At 50.5% G+C, this 20,614-nt stretch overlaps 6 protein-coding genes across 6 annotated transcripts; 2 read left to right on the forward strand and 4 right to left on the reverse strand.

Annotated features, from left to right (window-relative positions):
* Positions 1–64: 64 nt before the first annotated feature.
* Positions 65–1,842, reverse strand: BO79DRAFT_245544 (uncharacterized protein). Its single transcript, XM_025685477.1, has 2 exons — positions 1,203–1,842; positions 65–1,145 (listed from the first exon to the last, which is right to left on the reverse strand). Exons 1-2 carry the CDS (start codon positions 1,613–1,615, stop codon positions 101–103), a joined length of 1,458 nt encoding a protein of 485 aa, XP_025539510.1. The 5' UTR covers positions 1,616–1,842; the 3' UTR covers positions 65–100.
* A 1,160-nt stretch (positions 1,843–3,002) lies between these two features.
* Positions 3,003–4,737, forward strand: BO79DRAFT_266059 (pheromone receptor; the record flags this gene model as incomplete). Its single annotated transcript, XM_025686935.1, has 3 exons — positions 3,003–3,809; positions 3,869–4,352; positions 4,410–4,737. The coding sequence occupies exons 1-3, from the start codon at positions 3,248–3,250 to the stop codon at positions 4,735–4,737; spliced, it is 1,374 nt and encodes a 457-aa protein (XP_025539511.1). The 5' UTR covers positions 3,003–3,247.
* A 612-nt stretch (positions 4,738–5,349) lies between these two features.
* BO79DRAFT_195265 (single-stranded DNA-binding protein) lies at positions 5,350–6,441 on the reverse strand. Its single transcript, XM_025681125.1, has 3 exons — positions 6,076–6,441; positions 5,840–5,928; positions 5,350–5,740 (listed from the first exon to the last, which is right to left on the reverse strand). The coding sequence occupies exons 1-3, from the start codon at positions 6,363–6,365 to the stop codon at positions 5,661–5,663; spliced, it is 459 nt and encodes a 152-aa protein (XP_025539512.1). The 5' UTR covers positions 6,366–6,441; the 3' UTR covers positions 5,350–5,660.
* Positions 6,442–8,493: 2,052 nt separating this feature from the next.
* Positions 8,494–12,296, forward strand: BO79DRAFT_195270 (uncharacterized protein). The gene is made up of 5 exons (XM_025681126.1): positions 8,494–8,913; positions 8,963–9,092; positions 9,146–9,194; positions 9,250–9,637; positions 9,695–12,296. The coding sequence occupies exons 1-5, from the start codon at positions 8,625–8,627 to the stop codon at positions 12,172–12,174; spliced, it is 3,336 nt and encodes a 1,111-aa protein (XP_025539513.1). The 5' UTR covers positions 8,494–8,624; the 3' UTR covers positions 12,175–12,296.
* Positions 12,297–17,956: 5,660 nt separating this feature from the next.
* Positions 17,957–18,418, reverse strand: BO79DRAFT_17481 (uncharacterized protein). The gene has a single exon (XM_025679759.1). It carries the CDS (start codon positions 18,291–18,293, stop codon positions 18,000–18,002), a length of 294 nt encoding a protein of 97 aa, XP_025539514.1. The 5' UTR covers positions 18,294–18,418; the 3' UTR covers positions 17,957–17,999.
* Positions 18,419–18,440: 22 nt separating this feature from the next.
* On the reverse strand, positions 18,441–20,363 carry BO79DRAFT_173530 (uncharacterized protein; the record flags this gene model as incomplete). The annotated part of the gene is made up of 5 exons (XM_025679690.1): positions 18,441–19,283; positions 19,348–19,530; positions 19,588–20,010; positions 20,070–20,274; positions 20,328–20,363. The coding sequence occupies 5 exons, from the start codon at positions 20,361–20,363 to the stop codon at positions 18,544–18,546; spliced, it is 1,587 nt and encodes a 528-aa protein (XP_025539515.1). The 3' UTR covers positions 18,441–18,543.
* Positions 20,364–20,614: the final 251 nt, after the last annotated feature.

Here is a 20,614-nt window from a genome sequence, read left to right on the forward strand (position 1 = left end):
AATCCAAGGAAACAAAAGAAGCGAAAAGGGACCCATAGTCCGTCTTCTATAATCTAGGTATGTAGTTATGATCGGCAAAGTGAAACGCCGGTTGCAGAAATTATTGAATTTCTTTGATCTGACCAAGGGCCCGGGCATCTTTTCGCTCCTCTTCCGAGGTTGACCGTGCTGTCTTCTTCGCCAATCGTGGTTTGCTGTGTGGTGTTTTCTCTTTAGTGAGGGGAGGAATTGGTGAAGATTTTGAGAACAGTATGCCTTTGATATAACGCAAGCAGCTTCTCGACAGGTGCAATGGGAGAGTGACAATGGACAAGAAGGCCTGCACAGGCAGTAAAAAGGCAGCGTAAATGCCATTGACTATCATAAGAAAAGCTCCCTGTGGCCGTTGAATGCTTGTTCGATGGGCTGTTGCCGCTAAGGAGAAGGCGTCATGCATCTGGGTTTCCAGGGCTTGAAGACGAGAATCCGTTTGGTAGGCAGAAACGGCGGTCCGCTTTTCATACCTTCGTACGGCCCGATTCAGCGCATCAATGTCTGCTTGGAAGGTCTTCCGCACTTCTGCAGCCGTTTGCGTGATTGCCGATTGAATCGTTTCCAGATCTTGCGTATGTGGCTGCGCCTGATCCACGGTACTGGCTGACAGACGTGCTGCAGCAGTCTCCGCTACGTGGGCTTCGAGCTCCTCAAGGCGCTTCGCAATATCATGCACATCTATTCTGTCTGATTCGTCTTCCGACGACAATGTGACAACTCGCTGGAGATGGAGCGTTCGCGCCTGTACCATTCTTAGAAGATGGGAGACAGGCCGGATCTCCGACGCCAGCAGGAATATCGTCAGGTTGTAGTTGGACACTAGCCCTTCCGAAGGGCGCGATAACTTGGATCTGATGGCGTGTAGAATCCATGTCCCAATTACTGGGAATACGAAGCAAGACACAAGAGCTATGATTTCGTGGATCTGTAGCTCCCTACTGGCTGCTGCTGCCGCAGCACTATCACGGAGCTTTTGGCCATCACTCTCAGTGACTTCTCCTTTGTCTCCCTGCGAGGACGGAGGGTCGTCGGCTTCTGATCGAAATGGCGAATCCGTCGCGTCAAAGAACCTATCTGCATGGCGAATAGCTTGTGCGGAGCGATACCAGTCCCTAGATGGAAATTGGCTTAGCATGTGACGTATGGGGATAGGGAGCGCGTGCTCTTACCACGGCAATCGAACGGACCAGTTCAAGAAGACCGCTGCGAGAATTAGAAGGGTGACGTCGGTGACCACGGCACTTCCGTTCTGGAAAAAGATTCCGGCAACCGCAGGCAATAAAGCGAGGCCCAAGGGTGCTGAATGCCAATGTGATTCTTCATTTGTCAGGTTCACGTCATTTCTCTTGGCCGCACGTGGGAAAAGTATGTCGTCCGTGGATGACCGAATTGAGTTCCGCGCCTCAGATACTGTGTCGGACAAGGTGGAATTGCGACGTTGATTTCGCAGGTTGGCGGTACCCTCTGCAAAGGTTGCAGATCGGCCTGCACCGCGGTGACGGAGCGTCATGGACTCACGGGGATGGACGCGGGGGCTGCAGTCCTCGGAGGGAGACAGGGATGGATGAGCAAGCTCTGGCATGACACAACAAGCGCCTGACGTGATCCAGCTCTCTCAGGAGTCGCTCATGCTCATGAAGAATCTGGACAGTAGACGGCGAAGAGAAGAGAGGGTACGCGAAAGTTGAAGAATGAGGGAAGAGAGAGGGGTGGGAGAACGAGAGTAAGTGAGGTGTGAGAGAGAACCACGGGAGATTTACCCTGTGCGATGCGCAGATCTCCCTTGCTCAGCTCCTACTCAGCTCCCACTTAGTAGTACTACAATCACAGCGACGCAAGCCGGGTCCGCGGGGGCGATCCGCAGCCGGAACCCCAATGACGATCCCTCGGGCGCTATGTTTCCCTGCTAAATGGCCAGGCCGTGCGGAGGAAGTAACCGAAGCCGTGAGGAGTGACGACAAGGGACCCACGCCTGGCAATGTGGTCGCTGGTTGCCGTTCCAAGGCTGCTTGCTGCAGGTGCCTGTTTGCTGCCTGCCCCTTTGCAATGAACTCCCCCCGTACAGATGAGCACGTGGATCGAGTTGGCTCTTATAGGATGATCGGACACTAGACCGGCAAACTAAATATTTATGCACAGGCCCTGGGAGGCTAGCTGAGGGCGATGTCGGTCCCTTTCCTCCAGCCTCATGCCAATGGAGTCGTTCACGCTGGTAACACCCGTTCGCAATCCCAATTCTTGGCAGATGCTTTCTGGAGCCGATGAGAGTCTAGTCTCTATGCTCATACGAATCTCGTGTGATCGCTCTCCTAGCCGTAATGACTGAGGTGTCAGACATAGCGCTTCTCGTGATGAGCCTTGAAGGCGCTCAGAAGCACCTACTTGTTTGTATTTCGTCCAGCAAGGGCCATATTAAACGAGAGAAGGAGAAGAGCAGATAGTGGCGCTACCACTAGTGCTGGTTTCTGCAAATGAGTTCCCGTGTTGGTCAGACAGGAGGGATGTGTGTGTTGTGTGTGTGAAACCAGAGGCAGCGCAGGAAGGAAGTGGGCAGGATGGCGCTGAGTCCTTTGATACCCAAAAGGGGAATGGCCGAAGACAGTTCCTGTTCACTGCACCTCCACCAACCCTCATTGCATCGCACCATTCTTGATTCTCCACCCCAATTCAGAGAGCTGTGTTCTGGTCTATTGGGGCCAATCCATAGGGGAAATTGTCACTCCGAGATCCCTTGACTGGACAACTCCCCTGGCCTGTGCTGCTGGAACCCGTCGCAGTGTTTCCCAAGATGGCCACGACATATCAAAGCACCCTCTCGGTCCTTTTCGGCAATTGCTTCTTCTGTGTCGCTTCAGCTCTAACGAGAGGTGTCTCAATTAGGCCCCACCAGCTTGTTAAGCTTGCTTCGCATTAACTCTGTCTATTCAGGGTTTGGAACCTCAATAAGAAGGTCGCTGTTGCTCATGTGTCTGTCACTCGCTGTCTAGCTTGGGCTCGACCACCTGGTATTTCAGGATGGCATTTCTCCTCTTGGTAGGATGACATATTGGGTCATACCTACCAGTCGTTGTTATTCAATTATCTCTTTCATCTTGAGATTCAGCTATCGCAACGAGAGAGGTATCCAGCAGCAAGGTGCATGATTCGGATTTCAGCAGTTATCAGGCTCATATGCTCTGTTGATACGACCGTCCTTCGATAAGGAAGACTCAGAATGGCATCTCCAGTGGCACCGGTTTCTTCGCAGGCGATACTCCTTCCGGTTACTGCATTTGTCTCCGTCCTTCTCAGTATCATTCCTCTAGTCCTGCACTGCAAAAACCGAAATGTTGCAGCGAGCAGCTTGATCTTATGGTATATCCTACTCAACATCTTCAATATCATCAACGCTCTGATATGGCCGACGGATGACATTGATTCGTGGTGGGATGGCAAGGGACTCTGCGATATTGAGGTTAAAGTCATGATTGCCAGCTATGTTGCTATCCCCGGGACCTTGGTTTGCATTTTTCGCACCCTGGCACAGGTTTTGGACACGAGTCGCGCAAACCTCGTTCCAACCCAGTCGCAACGTTGGTGGAATCACGCAGTGGTTCTTTCGTTTTGTGCAATCGCCCCGGTGGTTGCGATGCTTACGCACTACGTCTACCAGTCAAACAGGTACATTCTGTATGCTATTGCTGGTTGCCTCAATAACTATGACCGGAGCTGGGTGACTCTCGTGCTCGCCTGGATCTGGCCACTTATCATCTGCTTGATTGCTGGATACTATTGCGGTTCGTCCACGGGCGTCTGATATCTCCCTGCTCTGTAATGAAGACTAACATTCTACTAGTCATCGTGCTACATCGCCTGACCAAGTACCGAAGCCAATTCGGGGACATCCTTCAGTCAGCCAATAGTAACTTGACCAAGTCACGGTTCATGCGGCTGTTCTTGATCGCCTTTATCATGCTGTGGGCTATCATCCCAGTTCAGACATATGTTGTCGCATCGAACATTATCGTCACTCAGCCATGGCATTCATACTCATGGAGTGTCGCACACCCACCAGACTGGAACGAGGTGATCAAGGTTCCTGTGGAGGGCCATGTCTTCTACGACCGTTGGATTCCGGTAGCTTCGGGTTATATGTTCTTTATCTTCTTCGGTAGTGGAAGGGATGCCTTCATGATGTACCGTGCGATCTTGGTTTTCCTAGGATTTGGCAACTGCTTTACATCTCTTCAGTCTTCCTCAGCGAACGGTTCCTCTGCGTCAGGATCCCTGGGTAGCCGGGCAAGGCTTCTATTCAATAGAAGATGGACAACTACCCCAAGGTAAGGGAGCCCGTACTCTTACGGATACGCTGCTCGTGCCTAACTCTGAACCTCTAGGGCATACTCTAATAATTCTGCCGACGCAAGCCGATCTCCTCATGATTATCATGATATCGAAAAGGATGCAGTGTCACCAGGCAAGCAATCAAAATGGAGGTCGCGATACGGACTGCGTTGGTTTTTGCGAGGTCGGCCTTCCGCCTCCAGTCGGGAAACAGCGATTCCTCTGCGCCATATGGCCGAGCAAACAACCACAATTCGTACCAATGCCTGGGCTGGAGTGAGCCAGAGTCGTGGAAGCAGTGATCATGGAGCCGCGCCACTTTCGGAGGATCATATCCGGGTCAAGCAGGTAATCAAACAGGAGAGCGAGCTGCATGTGTAATAATATCCACCGCTGGGGTGGAAATTCTTTTCAAGCACTGGAAGGTCGTGCGGGATGGGGGGCTACATACAGTGTTTTATTTACGACTAATCCCCTTGCTACTCAATAACCTCTACTGTATGCTCTCTTACCACCCTGCCTTGAGAGACAGTTATTCAAACCCATGAAACTCATCCAGAAGTTCCCCTACTTCACGTCAGTTAACGGAACCGCTTAGGCTGATCACAAACAACCAGAGTGTAGCCGACGATCAATGTATTAATAAATGGTACTACCAGACAGCTCAACGTGCCAGACGCGTAAAACGTGTACTAAGTTTCCGAATACTTGCCTTTACCTTCTGATATCATTTTATTTTTATCAACAACGGCGGACTACGCGACACAGCCATTGCCTGAGCGGATCGTACGCGTCAACTACTACATGCAGCGGTGCAGCAGATTGAAAGCCGTAGTACGTAGATAAGTAAGTACGTAGTACGGAGTAGCAGCAGCAGCACCTAGTATGGAGTAGACCAGTCAGATTACACACACAACTATTTATAGCAACACGAGCCCCAAGCAGAGCAGACAGACGGACATACGCGCAAAGTCATGCCGAGAAAAGATAGAGAGCATATCATATGAGGAAGAAAATTAAAGAAAAAGGATACTTTACATGAGAAGACTGCTAGACATGATACATATGGCCAAGGAAACTTTGGAAGAACCCAAATGAAAAGAGTTTCTGATGGCAGGCAGGGTGGCCCATGGTGCCCGATTTCACCGACAATTGAGAAGAAGTCTGCATCGAACACCTTGAGGCCAGCAAAGGAATAGGGTGATGTCTGACTTCAAGACAGCTGCATCATCCTGCCGCCCGGTATTATTTGAGAATTGCCAACCAACTCTTACAGTATTATCCGATCAATGATTTGTTCCCGTTTACTCCTCCTGCTGCTGGTGCTGCTGCTCCTCAGAGAAAGCTTCGGGGTTGTACGGACGCTTGAGAACCTCGAGGGCGCCTGCGGATTAAAATAGGACATATTAGCATTTCCGCAATACAGCATGAGAAAAGTATGTGGTTTGTTTCATCGGATTTAGGTTAAGGGAGGATGACGTACGCTGCGTGATGTTCAGGGCCGTCTGCTTCTTGCCCTCTGCGTTCTCCCACTGGCGCATGGTTGCGTCGCCCTCGACAAACACGAGAGTTCTGTGATAGGAATAGAGCAAGTTAGCGCAATGGACATTGGAATGGATGGGACTTGAAACGGTGCATCCGGAGGAAATCAATGGAACAGCAGACACAGATATCTGCAGTTTAAAGAAGGGATTGAATTTGACGAGCAAGAGAACTTACCCCGTCTGCAAGTTGGTGATGAAATCGCGCTGGTTTCCCTCACTGAAGGCCGACACCTTGAAGAAGCTCGGCGGGCGCTTATCCCTCGAGTTCTGGTTAGAGGCCACGGTGTATCTGATAACTTCCTGGCCAGAAGCGGTGGCCTGCACCTCGGGTTGGCCAGCCAGACGACCCGTGATCATGATACGAGCAATGGAACGCGACGAGGAAGAGCTGAAGGAACGCGTGGACAGGGCGGCGCCGGAGGAGGCGCGGAGGGTAGGGCGCAGCGCAGAGGCAATGGCCGACATGTTGGAATAGTGGGAGAAGGTTTGGGTTCTAGAAAAGAAAAAATAAAGGCAGGAGATGCACAGTGACAGGAATGCTATAGCGAGGGTATGGCCTGTTTCCGAGTGGAGTTGAGAGTAGCTCTCTCTTCCGCGGCGTCACCGATATGTCACGTGAAACTATATCCGCTATACCCCATTGGGCCCTCCACCTTCCATGTCTCTACCAAGTAACTCATTATCTATCTTACACAAGATCCTTGTTTGTAGGTCGGCCGTGCTTTACCCCTTCCTCTCCCTTGATCAATGGACTCCTCATATCTACGCACATTGCGTATCCAAAATCACCAATCTCCAGGCTGCTATCTGTTCAATCTTGCTTTGGCAAGCATGAAAAATAACTTTAGGTGATGCTTTGTGTGTTGCAGGTGCATGCATTTATCAATCATAAACTTTGAACCCTGGGAACATTAAGCGAGTCAACCGCTCAGTTACGAGGCAGTTGGCTTCAATGCAGCTGTAGCCTGTGAGATGTCATATTGTGAACCCATTGGGGAAGCAGCAAGGCACAGATGCGAGGTTTGGCCGTCAAGAGTGCATGCCTCTTAAGACTTCCACTTGCCCTTGAAACTCTGCTCACCGCACCTACCGTGCATTCTTTATTGGCATGTGCTGGCAGACATTGGATGGGATTCAACTAACCTCCAAAGTTTCCGTCGGATGGTTTGACCACAAACGGCGCATTGCTCGACACCGCTCGACCTCGACGGAAGCCCTTGTTCACACATACTTTGCTTCCCGGCCGCTAAGTTTTAATGCACCTTATTTTAGCCATGGGCCGAGAATCCACTCGCATATATCTACCGTATACTTCCTAGGATCAAGGATTCCGTGTGGCCCCGGACTACTTTGTCAATAGTCACGGAGAACCCCTGGGAAATCAGGCCATGTCGGATATTAGGCTAGCAGCACGGTCCATTGGGAGCACCGCGTTGTCTTTGTCAGAAACCCCAATGAGCATTGTCCTCCGAGCCGGGGGCACGATAGGCTGAAAACTCCGCGATTGAAATTAGATGTGTCGTGACCTGCAGCCGATCACACGAACAGCCTAACTATGGGCGGCTAGTAGTGCTAGTTTTGATCGCCAAATCGCGACGATCGGTCGTCGCGTCCCTGGATCGTTGCAAACCAAGTTACTCCGTAGCCTGCGCTCTATTGAAAATCTTAATCCGGACCATAGACCGCGACAAGGCAGGGCTAGAGCCAATCTTCTCTTACGCTCAATATGTCATCGCCCTTCCGTGGCCAAGTAGGCCAACGCGTTCAGCCGTCCTATTGAAACCCGGCCATCGCACGCTTGCATTCGCTCCTATGCTCTTCCTTCCAGGCTCCCGAGACTTGCCGACATCTGATAAAAATCTGGCCTGTGACATACAATTGACCCTATTTCCACTGCTCTCCAAGGGGGGGGGGGCTCACAGTTTCGAACCGATTAAGTAGGTGGATGTGTTTGCGATTGGGTAGACAAGAATTCTTGTCCAGTTCGTTGCTCTTTATAGAGGATGATGGATAATGTCTAATCACGATGCATGGAGTACCCCATGCTTATTCGACAACTCCAAAGTCAATGAATTGCAGGGGCGGATCCTTGCCAAATAATTCCATTTAACATGCACAACCATGCGAAGGATATTGCTTTTTTGGGCGACAGGGAGTGGATCAGCCCGCATCTTTCGTGCAGGTAGTCTACTGCTACCATCATTATTCTCCTCGAATTGCCGATGAAGCAGACCGTGGCTATCGGACTGGAATGGTTAGGTTTCAAGACTGAAAAAGAAGGAAAAGAAAAAGAAAAGCGGTCATTTTTAGATCACCTCCAACGTGAAGCCTGGGGACTTTTTATTTCTTTTGCTCCCCTACTTTGCTTTCTTTTTCGTAGTCTCCTTTGCCCACCTTTTCCCTCCCATTTCGCTCTCCCTTATGGCTACATATAGGTGGTAGAGATGAAATCATTGTACTGTTGAGCAATCCGCCTGAATCACGCCACGCTTCCCCCGATTCCTTTTGCCTATCTCGAGACTTGATCGTGCGAAAATAGGCCTACTCTTACAAGTGTCTGCGGCCTGCATGGGAATTATGTGAAAAAGTGGCCGTTGAGAACACCACAGGCAGCATTCTGAATCCCACTGCCATTGTACGGAGGCACAGACATCGTTTAGTCAGGAACCAGCCTATCGGCAACACTGATTATCTTGTGCGATTCGTCATCGATCTAAATTCGCCATGCGATTCTTGCTTGTGTTTGCTCTGCTCGCCTGCCTTGCGCATGGCTTGTTTGTTGCCGCGCAAACTTCAGTTCCCGAACCCCATGAGCTTAACAGTCTTGGAGAAAGAGAGGCCACTGCGAGCACGACAGCTGCCAGTGAAACCTTCAGTGACACAGCATCACCAAGCGTAACAGAATCAGCGATAACGCACAGCAATTCCACAGCGTCGTCGAATGCAACCCTCCCAGCATCCACAACTATAACGTCCTTGAATACGTCTCAAGCATCGCAAGGCAAGGGAACCTGTATTCCAATAACCCATTTATTCCTGTTCGATACTGACCTGAAACAAAGATGGCAAGAACTCGACCAGCCCTGATGCCCTTCCTATCCAGCCCACAGTTACACCTGCTCTGGGAATCGGCGGTTTCATTCTCATTGTCACAGGCGCCATCCTCGCAGTGATCGGCATTCGCAATCTGAGGTTAGTTCTCTATCCTTCATAGGCTTCGGTTTCGTGTCTTACAAGTGATCTAGGGTACAAGTCTTCCTATCCACGGCTTTTCTGACTAGCCTTGGGGTGACGGTAGGTTTTCTCATAAGCCTTGATAAGCTAGTCGTCTGATTATCCTCTCCTATAGGTTCTTATTGTCTATGTGATGAGCCCTCCTGTCCGAGTTGCCGTGCAGGGGGCGTACCTCGTTGCCGTATTCTTTACTGGCATTACATTCGGCGCGCTTGCGATCGTTTTCAAGGAATTGACCGAAGGCCTTGGATGCCTACTTGGGGGATTTTGCAGTAGCATGTGGTTGCTTTCCTTGAAACCGGGGGGTCTTCTCACCACTACCGATTCTAAAAGTGGGTTCATCGGTGCAATCTCAGTTGCTTTCTATGCCTTGTCATTCAGTCATCATACACGTCCTTACGGACTGATTGTGTCAACTGGTATTTCCGGGGGCACCGCTGTTGCACTTGGAATCGATTGTTTTAGTCGGGCAGGGTTGAAAGAGTTTTGGCTCTACATATGGGGTAAGTCAGTCTGATCTCGGTCACGAATGAGGGCAAAGCAATTGACACCAGTTCTAGGTCTGAACGACAACATCTTCCCGTTGAATACGAATACGTATCCTATCACCCGTAATATTCGTGTGGAGCTTGCTGCTACAGTTATTATTGCTATCTTGGGTGTGGTCTCACAACTGAGGCTATGGAAAGTGGTTCGTGAACGTCGACGGAAGGAGAAAGAGAAGCGCGATGAAGAGCAGAAAAAGAAGGAAGAAGCCGAGGCCGAACTCGGACGAAAGCTGGAAGAGCAGAATATGCAAGAGCGGAAGGAGTGGGAAGCGAGATATGGTGGTGCCGAACCAGCCGCAGGCGTTTCGGAACTCGGAGATGACACCAAATGTCAGGCAGACGAGATGGATGCTATGGAGAAGGGAGACGTCTACGACATGAAAAGCATAGCTGAGACATCTGAAGGCTCCTACCGCTGTTCCGATTGCAGGGAAAGAGAGGCAAACAGCGATGCTGGGTCAGATGTGACGGGAGCGACTGAAGGTGACTTCGACCACGCCCCGACTGGAACGGCCAAAGAAATATCAGATAACCTGAAGGAGGAAAGTGGCCCACTGCCGATCAAGGTCTTTGACGGTGCAGATGCAGCCAAGATAAAGGACGATAAAAGTTCTGATATGACGGCTGTCATTGGTTCAGATACTGCAACGATCCGCTCAAAGCGACTATCCGGGCCATCGTGCATGCCACGGACGTCTCGAAACGACAAATTGCCCATGTCTCAGTCTCAAGAGGCCCTGGTGTCCGTTGATGATGGCACCTCATCTGTGCACGGCACCGTAGACGAGGGCGGCAACCTGGACTCAGATTGTCCTACTGTTCAAGATGATAGCCCTGGACTTACGGGGAAAGTTCCAAAGTCGGATGGGAAGTCTCACGTAGATGAGAATGAGCAGCCGCAGGCAAAACCTGACCACCAGTCCCATGGCAGAAAGTCACCAATTGATAGAGATGGTGGTGAAAGAAGCACTCAGAAAGGAAGCGAAAAATCGCCCACCCCAGCCATCGAAGAGGGACCTGGGACAGACGAGACCAAAGGGGCCCTCAACGCAGAATCACATACCGCAGCTTCGGAGACCTCATTGACAATGGTCAACCGACAGAGTAATGGAAGTTCTGGACGTGCCTCGGACATCGTCCAAGAAGAAGAAAAGCCTGAAAGATCTTCATCAAACCCCGCTGAATACCAAGACGAATCAGCTATTGGGGAAGGAAGACAACCGACAAATGCCACCAAGGACACAGAGGCTGCAGCAGTTGTCTTGAAAGATCACGAATGCAATAAACCCCACTCCGACGGTCCCGAAAAGACTGATATCACCGATAGCGAAAATACGAAATCTCTTGCAGAAGATCCATCGCCGCCGTCCCCTCAGAGCTGTAACGGAACCAAGAGAGTAACTCCGCATGACAAACGCAAGTCTCCAGAGCCACAACCCAGGATTGAGCCAGAGCCGATCAAGCTTGAACCTCCCAAGTTGAACGAAGAGACGGTGAAGGAACTGCCAAAGCGGACATCTAAAGTGGTACAATCCTATCGAACGAATGAGTGGGCAAAGCATTTGGCCGATGCTGAAGCTCCCGATTTGGAACCCATCAAGCCGATCGAAGAAGAGCAACCAGAATGTTCCCCTGATGCAGAGGAGGCCGCAGTGCCCGTCAATGTTGAAGAACTACTGCAAACACCGTTCAACGCACAGCCTCCTCCAGCAGTAGAGCCCCGAGTCCAAGATACACCAAGCAGACGGGAGAGTCGACGGGTCTCCAACAGCTCTCATATAGACCAGAACAAAAAGAAGACACCCAATTCTCCCCCTCCAACCGCACAGCCGCGCTTCAGCAATGGATACCAAACGAATACGCTTCTCGGAAGCCCCGGGCTCACAGAACCACCTCCGGACGAAACAGAGGCTGCTAAACCCCAGTGGCGAGGTCCCGCACCCCTAATAGCAGTACGAGAGGACATGATGCGAAACAGGCTATCATCATTCTCACTAACCATGGATCCATACTCACGAACCAGTCCCGGGCAATTACCCGTTGAAACCCTGCAGCGATCGGCTTCATACCGAATCCACGACGGTGCAGATGACATGCCGCTATCTCAACGTCGCGCAATGTTATCCCAGCAGCAGCAAACAGTCATAACCCCACTCCCAGTGCACACTCCCTACTCAACTCCCCGGCGACATCATTCAACCGGACCTTCCCCGACAAACACACCAGCCGCGATGGCCGCGTGGCGGGAATCCGTTCAGGAGGATCTGAGAGATAGGCGTAACCCTCTCGGCAAACAAGGCATCCCTACAGGACCTCAGGACCGAAACAACCCGCCAGCTTATACTCAATCACAACAGCGGACTCCCTCTTCAAACCATCATATTGGGAATGCAATTGCCGAGGGTATGCAACGGGGCGATATGAGCGAGTTGCATCGCGAAGCCATGCGCCGGATGCAAGCCAAGGCGAATAAAACTGTGAAAGGGGCGTGAATGACAAACCATACATCCAAACACTAAGCCTCGTCCAAGATATCTATCCTATTCGGTTCGACAAATGCCTGTGTGGGGAAATTATGAGCCAAGCAATTGAACGCATCGTTCTCTAAAAGCTCAAGTCGTGCGTCTTTGTTTCGGTTCTGTGTGGACACCGACGGAGGGCATTAGTATATGTACAACTAGTTACTAGTTAGTGACTTTGCCGCTATATCCTCATCTAGAATAATAGTAGTAGTTCAAGTAGATTAGTGATTAATTGACTTCCAATATTTCTCATTCTTCTCAATTACTAGTAGTTCTTTTAGTACTATTATTCGGCTGAGCCATTCGTATGTTTCAAATACATTGACTTAGGTTAAAAGATACCTGAAAGTGATAGTAAGATCTATAGCAAGCGGAAGACCTTTCTCCATCAATGTTTGTCAGAAAAATCAATCGCTTTCATGATGTTATGATAGAGATATACATCCATGAAAAGAACATCTAAATAATTCGGATACTGAAGCATAAAGGGTACGTTATGTATGGGGTATAGAAATTCTGGTTCTATTGCAATTCGTAGTGGAATATAGAGCGCCAATTTCAACAGGATTCTGAGATATAGTGGAATCTCGAATCAAACAGTTCCAACCACAAACCCGAAGAAAAATAAACACAATAAAGGCGTACATGAACCTCAAAACGCCGATGCTGAATGCAGTGGTATAGGGATGAACTGAATAGCCAGAATCACGGTAGGTCTCTTCAAGGTGAAATGGAATCAGATGGTATGAGTGTCGCATATCGAGCAGATTGCATGTGATTCGAAAACAGGGATAAGGAAAGAACAGGAAGAGGAAGCGCAGGGCTAAGATCTACTGCCAGTCTAGCGAGATCTCCGTTTCTTGTCAGGAGTGAAATCCAACGGTTTGTACGCCAGACCCTTAGCTCCTGTCAGTCGAATTCGTTGCTCTGTTCGAGACAACGTACGGCCAAGTCCGAGATCCGTATCTGGGGCTAGCGAGACTTCATAGCCATTGATGTAGGATGATGATTGGGGGGACTGGCTCCTGGAGAATGCAACAGAAGATGATAAACTAGCCCCGGGACTGAAGGAAGAGCTTCGGGGTTCGTAGGATGTAGACCACCCATCGAGGAGCTTTGGTCCACTTCTTAATGATTCGGCGGCAATGCGGGCAGCAGATAAAAGCAGCTCATCTTCGTCAACTTGGATCGATTTTGGCGCCTCGGGCTTGGGTTCCACCGGCTTTCTGGCGGTCATTGATTCGATCTGTTCCAGAATCGGAAGCTTTGGTAAAGGTTTCGTAGATGCAAGTGCCATGGACTTCTTCTGCGGAGTTTGCACTTCGGCTTTTTGCAGTTTCTGCGCTTTAGGTCCGCTTTCCACGAGTTTTGGTTCTTCTGGCTCCTCGTGGACTCGCTTACGTCCATTAGACACAGTTTCTCGTCGTCTGTCGGCAGCTCCTTTCAGAGCGGATAACCATGCAGAACGCCGCGAACCATCGTCAGTTTCTGTAAAACATTGATTAGTGCCACGGTAGCAGTAAAAAGCTCAAAAGACCAGGGACTGACCGGCAGATGGTTCTTCAAGGGGTGTTTCAACAGATACAGGCTCGTGTCCCTTTTCCACCTCAACTGGTTGGGCTGAACGCTCTCCATCAATAAGGGCGTTCGTTGTCTCCGGTTCTTCGGCAGTCGATGAGTGCAGCGACTCACTGGGAATGTTATTGCTTGGGAGTGATGTGTGCTCTTCTGCGACCGACGGTGCAGGCGAGACCTCTTTCTTGAAAGGAGCAGCGGTCTTCTCATCAGAGGGGGTTGATAGTTTCTCTTCGACTGCCGGACTGCCTAGTTGGGTTTGGGACGCGGTGTCGGTTGGCACACGACGTGGCGGGGAGATAAAAATGCGGGATTGCTCTGAGAAGCAGTTTAGAAATAGATCAAGACAAAAATGAAGCGGGATAAGACATACCTTGCTTCTCCGAGGCAGATGTATTCGTAAATGGCGGTGATGCAGCTGCAAAAGGTTGTGAGATTGTTTGAGGTTGAGGGGGGATAGCGTCAGCAGAAGTTTTGCTTTCGTTGGAGAAACTGAAGATCGAGTTAGATGTCCCTGACGCGTACGGACCCTTTGATGTGCTAAAGGGCGTAGGTGTGGGCTGGCCAGCAGCCGCTACGTTGGCTTGGTCGGACTTTGGGGCGAAAGAAACTGTAGGGGTACTGAATGGTGATGTCGGGGCGGTAGTAGAGTTGACGGCATTCGCGAAGTTGAAAGGTGTGGTAGTAGGGAATGCGGAAGGCTTTTCTGTGTCTTGTGATGCAACTGGGCTCGGTGCAGGGGCAAAGAGGGTGTTCGGCTGGTGATTTGCGGGCGGAGGTGTGAAGGCTGTGATGCTTTCTTTCGGAGGGCTTTTCGATAGGGTGGATGACTGCATAACATTTGCGAAAGGATTTGAAGGTACACTTGTAGGTGCCCCAAAGGCATTGGCTGTGCTACTAGGCGGAAATGGCGACGAGAATGTCTGTTGCTGCGTACCAAAGGGCTGTGATGGTTGTGGAGTCGGATTAGGAGCAAACGCAAAAGCCGGTGGATTCGAAGTCTCAGGCTGCGAAAATCCCGCAAATGCGTTCTGAAGGCTAGATGCAGAGCTCGGCGAATCGCGTGGGCTCTCTTCTTGTGAAGGAGACCCAGCCGTTGTGAAGTTGAACGGTTGAGAGACATTATCATCGTCGCTCACGAAAAGCGAATCATCATTTGTAGTCATAGGCGGGGGCAACGCAGGAATGCGCTCGGACAAATGAGATATATCGACCATTCCGAGATTTGCAGCTTCTTTGATGTTGAGGCCAAGGATGATGGCAGCCAGTGTTCTGCCTGCACGCTTTGACTCAACATGCTGTTCCGAGAATGAATGATCTGACGACGGCTGAAAGGCTATGGCAGTGAACAGTTAGTCGAGTTTTAGTAGTAGTTTCCTATAGGACTGTCATGGGGAGATAGCAGCCATCCGTGGATGCTGATGCGAACGCCACTTGACGAAATCTCGGAAGCAGAAGCGCCGTCGAAAGCAAAACGTACCGACTGTATCAATTGGACGACTGCCCCAGTTAAGATAAAGATCACCATTGGCGTTCTCGGCAAATTCCAAGCCTTGGTCTTCACAGAATTTGATAGTCTGTTCGTGGTCATCAAAGCAAAGAACTGTCGTCAGCTCGTCAAGAGTCCATTCTTCGTTCTTGTGCTGTTGGGATGCAGGATAGCGACAGTATCCTTTCCAGATGGATCGAATAGCGGTCTGACGCATGTGGTTGAAGTAGATCTCTGCAACGCAGGCTGTGAGATAGGAAACACCCGGCGAATCAATGATGTTAAAGAACCGTGCGTAGAAGCCTTGCGCGATCGCGTTTGGCCGCTTCGCATCGAGAGTACCCTGATACTCCCATGTATTCCCGGCAGCAGCAAACAATTCCAGGGCGATTTGAACCCGGGGTGAGTTCCTCAGCTCCGCGGGCCACTTCTGGACACGAGCCTCCAAATCAGGCCGTTGGTCATGAATCGAGAAGATTATATAGTAGGCCCTGAACTCATCTTCGTTCGGAAAGTCGATCCGGCCTCTATTGTCATCATAGTAGTACATCAGTGACAACATCGTGTTGTTCAGCTGCTCGCGTTCCTGATGGCGATCAAAAGGCTCATCATTCGCAGGGCTCGACAGCAGATGTAGTGATATGATGTGGAACCGAGCAATTCTCTCCAGGCATGTTACCGCCATCTTCACATGGTCCTCCTGTGTGAGCTGCTGGACAGAGAAATCATTACGGATTGAGCGAGTTCGGTCCCATACGAACTTATGGATAAGTCCAAGAGGCTCGGGCCCATCAATGACGTGCCGTATGAGGTAGTTCATGGTCTGAAGGAGGGTCTTGGGTGTTCGAATGTCTGACGGAAGCTGTTCATCATAGCCGGCTGCGGATCTTCTGAACCGTTTTAGCATCTTCAGTTCCATATTCTGTAGCGAATTCGTTGCGGGATGCAGAAACTAGTCACTTGGGGTCAGTACGATGTTAGCGACAGACTGGATACAACGAGACGTACCTTCTCGCTTTTGTCGACCATCTTCTGAACTATACGTTCCACTCTTTCGAATTCAGGGCACATGCTCGTACACGTGCCTACGGGTGTAATGGCTTGATTCAAGGAAGTCGGTTGATTTGGATCTGCCATCTGCCCTTCCCTAATGGCCTTTTCCCGTTCCTTGGTTCTAGCGAGTTTAAGCTGTTCGACATATGAGTATTGTTTGGAAACCCTTGCGCAATTTTTTTATCCGACTATTGCAATCATAACTGACCTGTTCGTAACGCTCGGTATAGCTGCTCATATGCGACAGTTCTTCGACGGGAACGCTGGATCCGTTATTGGAAGGCGAGGGCTGGTGGGAGGGCCCTTGGCTGAAACCCGTACCGAAGCCGACGCCATTGCCATCGAAGTTGGGGGCAGCAAACGGCACCGGCGAGGCCTTTCCAAACCCTGTAGGAGACGCCTTCTGCTGCAATGTCTGGCCGCCAAAGGGCGACGAAGCAGGTGCCGTTTGCTTGAGTTGTGCGAAAGGCGAGGTAATCGGTCCTACAGAACCCGACGGTGAATCTGACTTGTTGCGCCAGGTATTGCTCGCTGAGGCAGCGCCCCTTCCTTGCCCCCGCCCAGACCTTGTTGCTGATGAAGCCCCTCGGCCCCGGCCTCGAAATTTGGTTTCGCGTGACGTATTAGCGGCTTTGGTTTGATAAGGTCGGCCAGATGGTCCACCACGTCCACGTCCTGCTGAACCGGCTGGCCCATCTTTCTGGCCGAGGCCAGCAAAGGGGTTTACAGGGCCGGCCATTTTGCCGTGTTACAGCGAAAACGTGGACGAAACCAAATGTCCTCCAAAAGTATGATCTTCAGAGCTCTTGAGTGGGGTCGTGAACAGAGATTCCGAGCGAGATGCGGACAACGAGGTCGTTCGCGAAACGGGCGTTGGTTGATAAATCGTAAAGCTATATAGCGCTATTGTGCAAGACCATTGACACGCGCGTAACGGAGAAGTCAGCTTTTGTAAAGACAGGACGACATTTGAAACCACATGGCGATGATATCATTTAAGTCAAGGAAGATCGCGAAGGCACGAAAACTGTATGAAAAGAAACCGAAGATGTTGAAAGAAGCGAGAGACGCGAGAGCAAGCAGCGAGTGATGCGGTACCTTTAGAGGTTCGTTGACAGGAACTTGGAGGGCAGCAGTCGATGGATGAGAGAAGATGGAGTACGAGCTCCTGGACTCCCCGACCTCCAAAGGCGTGGAGTATTCCGATACAAAGCGAAGCGCTATCTTATAGGAACCGAGCGACAGCTGAGCGCACGATTGCGAATGCAACAAGCTCAGATGCCGGATAATGCAGGACGGGACAAACCAGCGACGGACTACTGGCTGTTAGTAGTGATGGGAGGAGTGTCATGTCTTCAGTCCACCGCGCGAAGCTCCGATTCATCGGCGGGACAGCGTCAATGCACGCTAAGCCCGTTCAAGCGCAAGCGCCACTGCCGCGCGCCTGGTCGGAGCTCCCCTATTTGGTACATTGTTGTCTGGTACTCTTTTGTTATTGCAAACACTCTAATATGTCAAATGTTGGAATTTACCTGACTTCTACTAGATCGTCTTCATTGATTTTACGGCGATTCTTACCAAATTGCTCTAAGAACCAAATTGTTGGAAGGAATAGATTGATTCTTTAGTCCACAGATAGAAAATCGTCACAAACGCTAAAACGCTGCTGTCACATGCCTCACACACAAAACTTTCCATAAACTAAAAGACTCGCTGCTCCCATGTAGCACCCACCAACCTGGAATTTTTCTTTTCTCCATAAGCGCCCAAGCGCCCTTGCTTCCCAAAGTCTATTCATCTGCAAACATACAATAACCCCAAAAACACGAAGTGCCTTGAACCCGTGAGAGGTCACCCGCCGTCGGATCTCGTCCACTATCCTCTTGGACGCCTGGGGATCCGCGAGGCATACACTGTCGGATAGTGCTGACCACCGTGAAATATGTGTATAAGTATATATAAAACATCCCATAAAGCAGAAGACAAAAGAGAAAATCCAAAAGCAAAGAAGGAAAAAAAAAAATTATTGAAAAGAGGTGTCTACTCAGGCAATGAAAGAGCAGCCACCTCATATCGCACCTGGGAACAAGCACGAGAAGAAGGGAAATGCTTAAGGTTCGAAGGATAAAAGCTCATCATGGTCGTACGTGTCGTGAAGTTGAGTTTTCCCGCAGACTGTCTGGCTCTCAGACACAATGCGCGACTGCTGAATTCGCCGTTGATCAGCATTGGTGAGAATGAGTGAAGTGTGGATGACTCAAAGAACCCGTACGGAATAGGGGTCCCCTCGAGCTCATCGGCTCCATATACCCATGCTGATCGCGAGTAAAATCGGGCATTCCATGTATCTCCTCAGGGTGGGAAGCAAATCCCAACGGATAGTGCATACGAGGCTCTGGAAGACCATGGCCGGCCGCAGATCCATATTCCAAAGGGCTATACAACTCTTCCCTGAAGGACGGAGCCCAGTGGTCATATTGGCTGACGGAGTGCTGCATTGGCACTGCTGCTGCTGCGTGGTGTTCAGCAGTGCTGGCGTCCGGGAAAGGAGCCTGTGTCAGGTATTCGAACGAGGCAGCCTCTTCGATAGGTGTGATCAATCCTTGAGTGGCGGGACCCTCAATAATTGCGCTGGAATAGTTGCCGGAGTAGTCGCCCGATGAAGTGAAAAATGTTTGATCCTGTCTCGCTGGCTCTCCAAAATTGTAAGACCCCGGCAAAGGGAAAATCGGATCTTTTCCCTCTCTCAGAGGCATAGTTTGAGGCACTGGCATGTCGCTGGGTTCCTTGACAAATGTCGCTTCTATTTCCTCAACTGAAGGAGTCGGGGTCGCGACCTCTTCCTCCGCCTCTGCTGGCTCCTCTGGCTCAGTCTTTGCCTCGGGTCCAGCGACTGAGTCGGCGTCCTTGTCACCCTTAGGGTGTGCTTCACGATCCATCACGTATACGAGGGTTGAAGCATCTAGCACCAGTTTAGCCTAGATCTTCTTTGAATAATGATTATGAGGGTTGTGAGGGATACTTACCGATTTCACCTCGCTCGTATCTTTCCTCCATTTTTCGTACCTTGAAAATCTCCTCAATAATCGTGAATTTCTCCTGTTCCTTGAGCTGTCTTCTGCAGTCGAATGCGATTTCTAGCAGTTTATCGGCTGTGACTCCAATGCGACCAAGCTTGCGCACGATATGGACCAACAGGTCAACTCTCTCTGTTGTGCCTTGTAAGTATCGATGATCCGTAAGAGAGTACTAGACTAGCCACTTACCCTCCTTTTTCAGATGATCTGGCTCCCTATGCACTACACCAGCCGGCCACCACTCAGGCTTCGTCTTCTCTGGGTCGCCTTTGGTGCCAGGGGGCGCTCCGGGCTTAGGCCTGCCTCCGTTATAGGGATGCCTTACTTGCTTGCGCGGCTCGATGAACTTGATGAATGCCTTTGCAACAACGCGGCAGTTGACCTGCTGGAAGTGTCTCAGAGAAATCGTGTAGTACTGTTCCAATCGATCGGTATCACCGACTTCAAGTGCAATCCGGTTTACTGCAGCGCCGGACGACGAACTTGGGAATTCGGAACGAGAGTTTTGCGTAACTGGAACGGGACTTTCGACGTGGAGTCTACGTCTCTTACCATGGCGGTGGCAGGACGCATCGTCGGAGCGGTCATAGCTCAGTGCAGCGGGGTTGATGCCTAAGTTGACTTAAAGTTAGCTATGTTATATACCAGCCCTACGGAATGAATGTACTTACTCTGAAGTAGAGGCTTCTGATATCCGACTCTTGCTCCAAGGATTTCCAGGAAGTTTTCTCGCACTTCGGATGTGAAGATAGTGGCGTGATTGTCACGGATCGATGGCGACTCCGACACGCGGAGCCTACCCATGTGGTCCAAGTATATCAAAGCATAGTGTGCGTAGGGCAGATTGATCGATGTACGCGGTGGGGGTAGCATAGTCTTTGATCGGCTAGAATTAGTAAACGAATACCACATTGTATTTTGTTACTCACAGGAGCAGTCTCCCAACCAATACCGTCGCCTTTCATGGCGGACGAGGGTCTTTTCCCAAGCCCTGTCCTCGGAAGAGGAGAGTTGAATACCATAGTGGCCCTAGGGCAGAAACCTGCACAAATGTCGGGGTTATGTATCGAGGTTGATGCGTTTGGAGACGAACCGGCTCTTAAGCACGAGTTCAAAATGGGTAGGAAGAGTCAAGCTTATGACTCTGCAGGATGAAACAATAAGTCTCCGGAAGGTGGCGGGGAATGTGCTCGATTTGTAGGCGTTTCCCGAGTCT

This window comes from Aspergillus costaricaensis (assembly GCF_003184835.1).
Source record: "Aspergillus costaricaensis CBS 115574 unplaced genomic scaffold BO79scaffold_16, whole genome shotgun sequence".
Lineage (NCBI taxonomy): Eukaryota > Fungi > Ascomycota > Eurotiomycetes > Eurotiales > Aspergillaceae > Aspergillus > Aspergillus costaricensis.

What these genes read in the sequence shown, in the direction of transcription:
- BO79DRAFT_245544 (XM_025685477.1), bottom strand. Translation starts at nt 1,615, where the DNA reads ATGCCAGAGCTTGCTCATCCATCCCTGTCTCCCTCCGAGGACTGCAGC. An exon ending in TGGTCCGTTCGATTGCCGTG is followed by an intron (nt 1,146 to 1,202) that starts GTAAGAGCACGC and finishes ATTTCCATCTAG; the next exon opens with GGACTGGTATCGCTCCGCAC.
- BO79DRAFT_195265 (XM_025681125.1), bottom strand. Translation starts at nt 6,365, where the DNA reads ATGTCGGCCATTGCCTCTGCGCTGCGCCCTACCCTCCGCGCCTCCTCC. An exon ending in ATCACCAACTTGCAGACGGG is followed by an intron (nt 5,929 to 6,075) that starts GTAAGTTCTCTT and finishes TTCCTATCACAG; the next exon opens with AACTCTCGTGTTTGTCGAGG. An exon ending in GGCCCTGAACATCACGCAGC is followed by an intron (nt 5,741 to 5,839) that starts GTACGTCATCCT and finishes TTTAATCCGCAG; the next exon opens with GCGCCCTCGAGGTTCTCAAG.
- BO79DRAFT_195270 (XM_025681126.1), top strand. Translation starts at nt 8,625, where the DNA reads ATGCGATTCTTGCTTGTGTTTGCTCTGCTCGCCTGCCTTGCGCATGGC. An exon ending in ATCGCAAGGCAAGGGAACCT is followed by an intron (nt 8,914 to 8,962) that starts GTATTCCAATAA and finishes CCTGAAACAAAG; the next exon opens with ATGGCAAGAACTCGACCAGC. An exon ending in GTTTTGGCTCTACATATGGG is followed by an intron (nt 9,638 to 9,694) that starts GTAAGTCAGTCT and finishes CACCAGTTCTAG; the next exon opens with GTCTGAACGACAACATCTTC.
- BO79DRAFT_17481 (XM_025679759.1), bottom strand. Translation starts at nt 18,293, where the DNA reads ATGGGATGTTTTATATATACTTATACACATATTTCACGGTGGTCAGCA.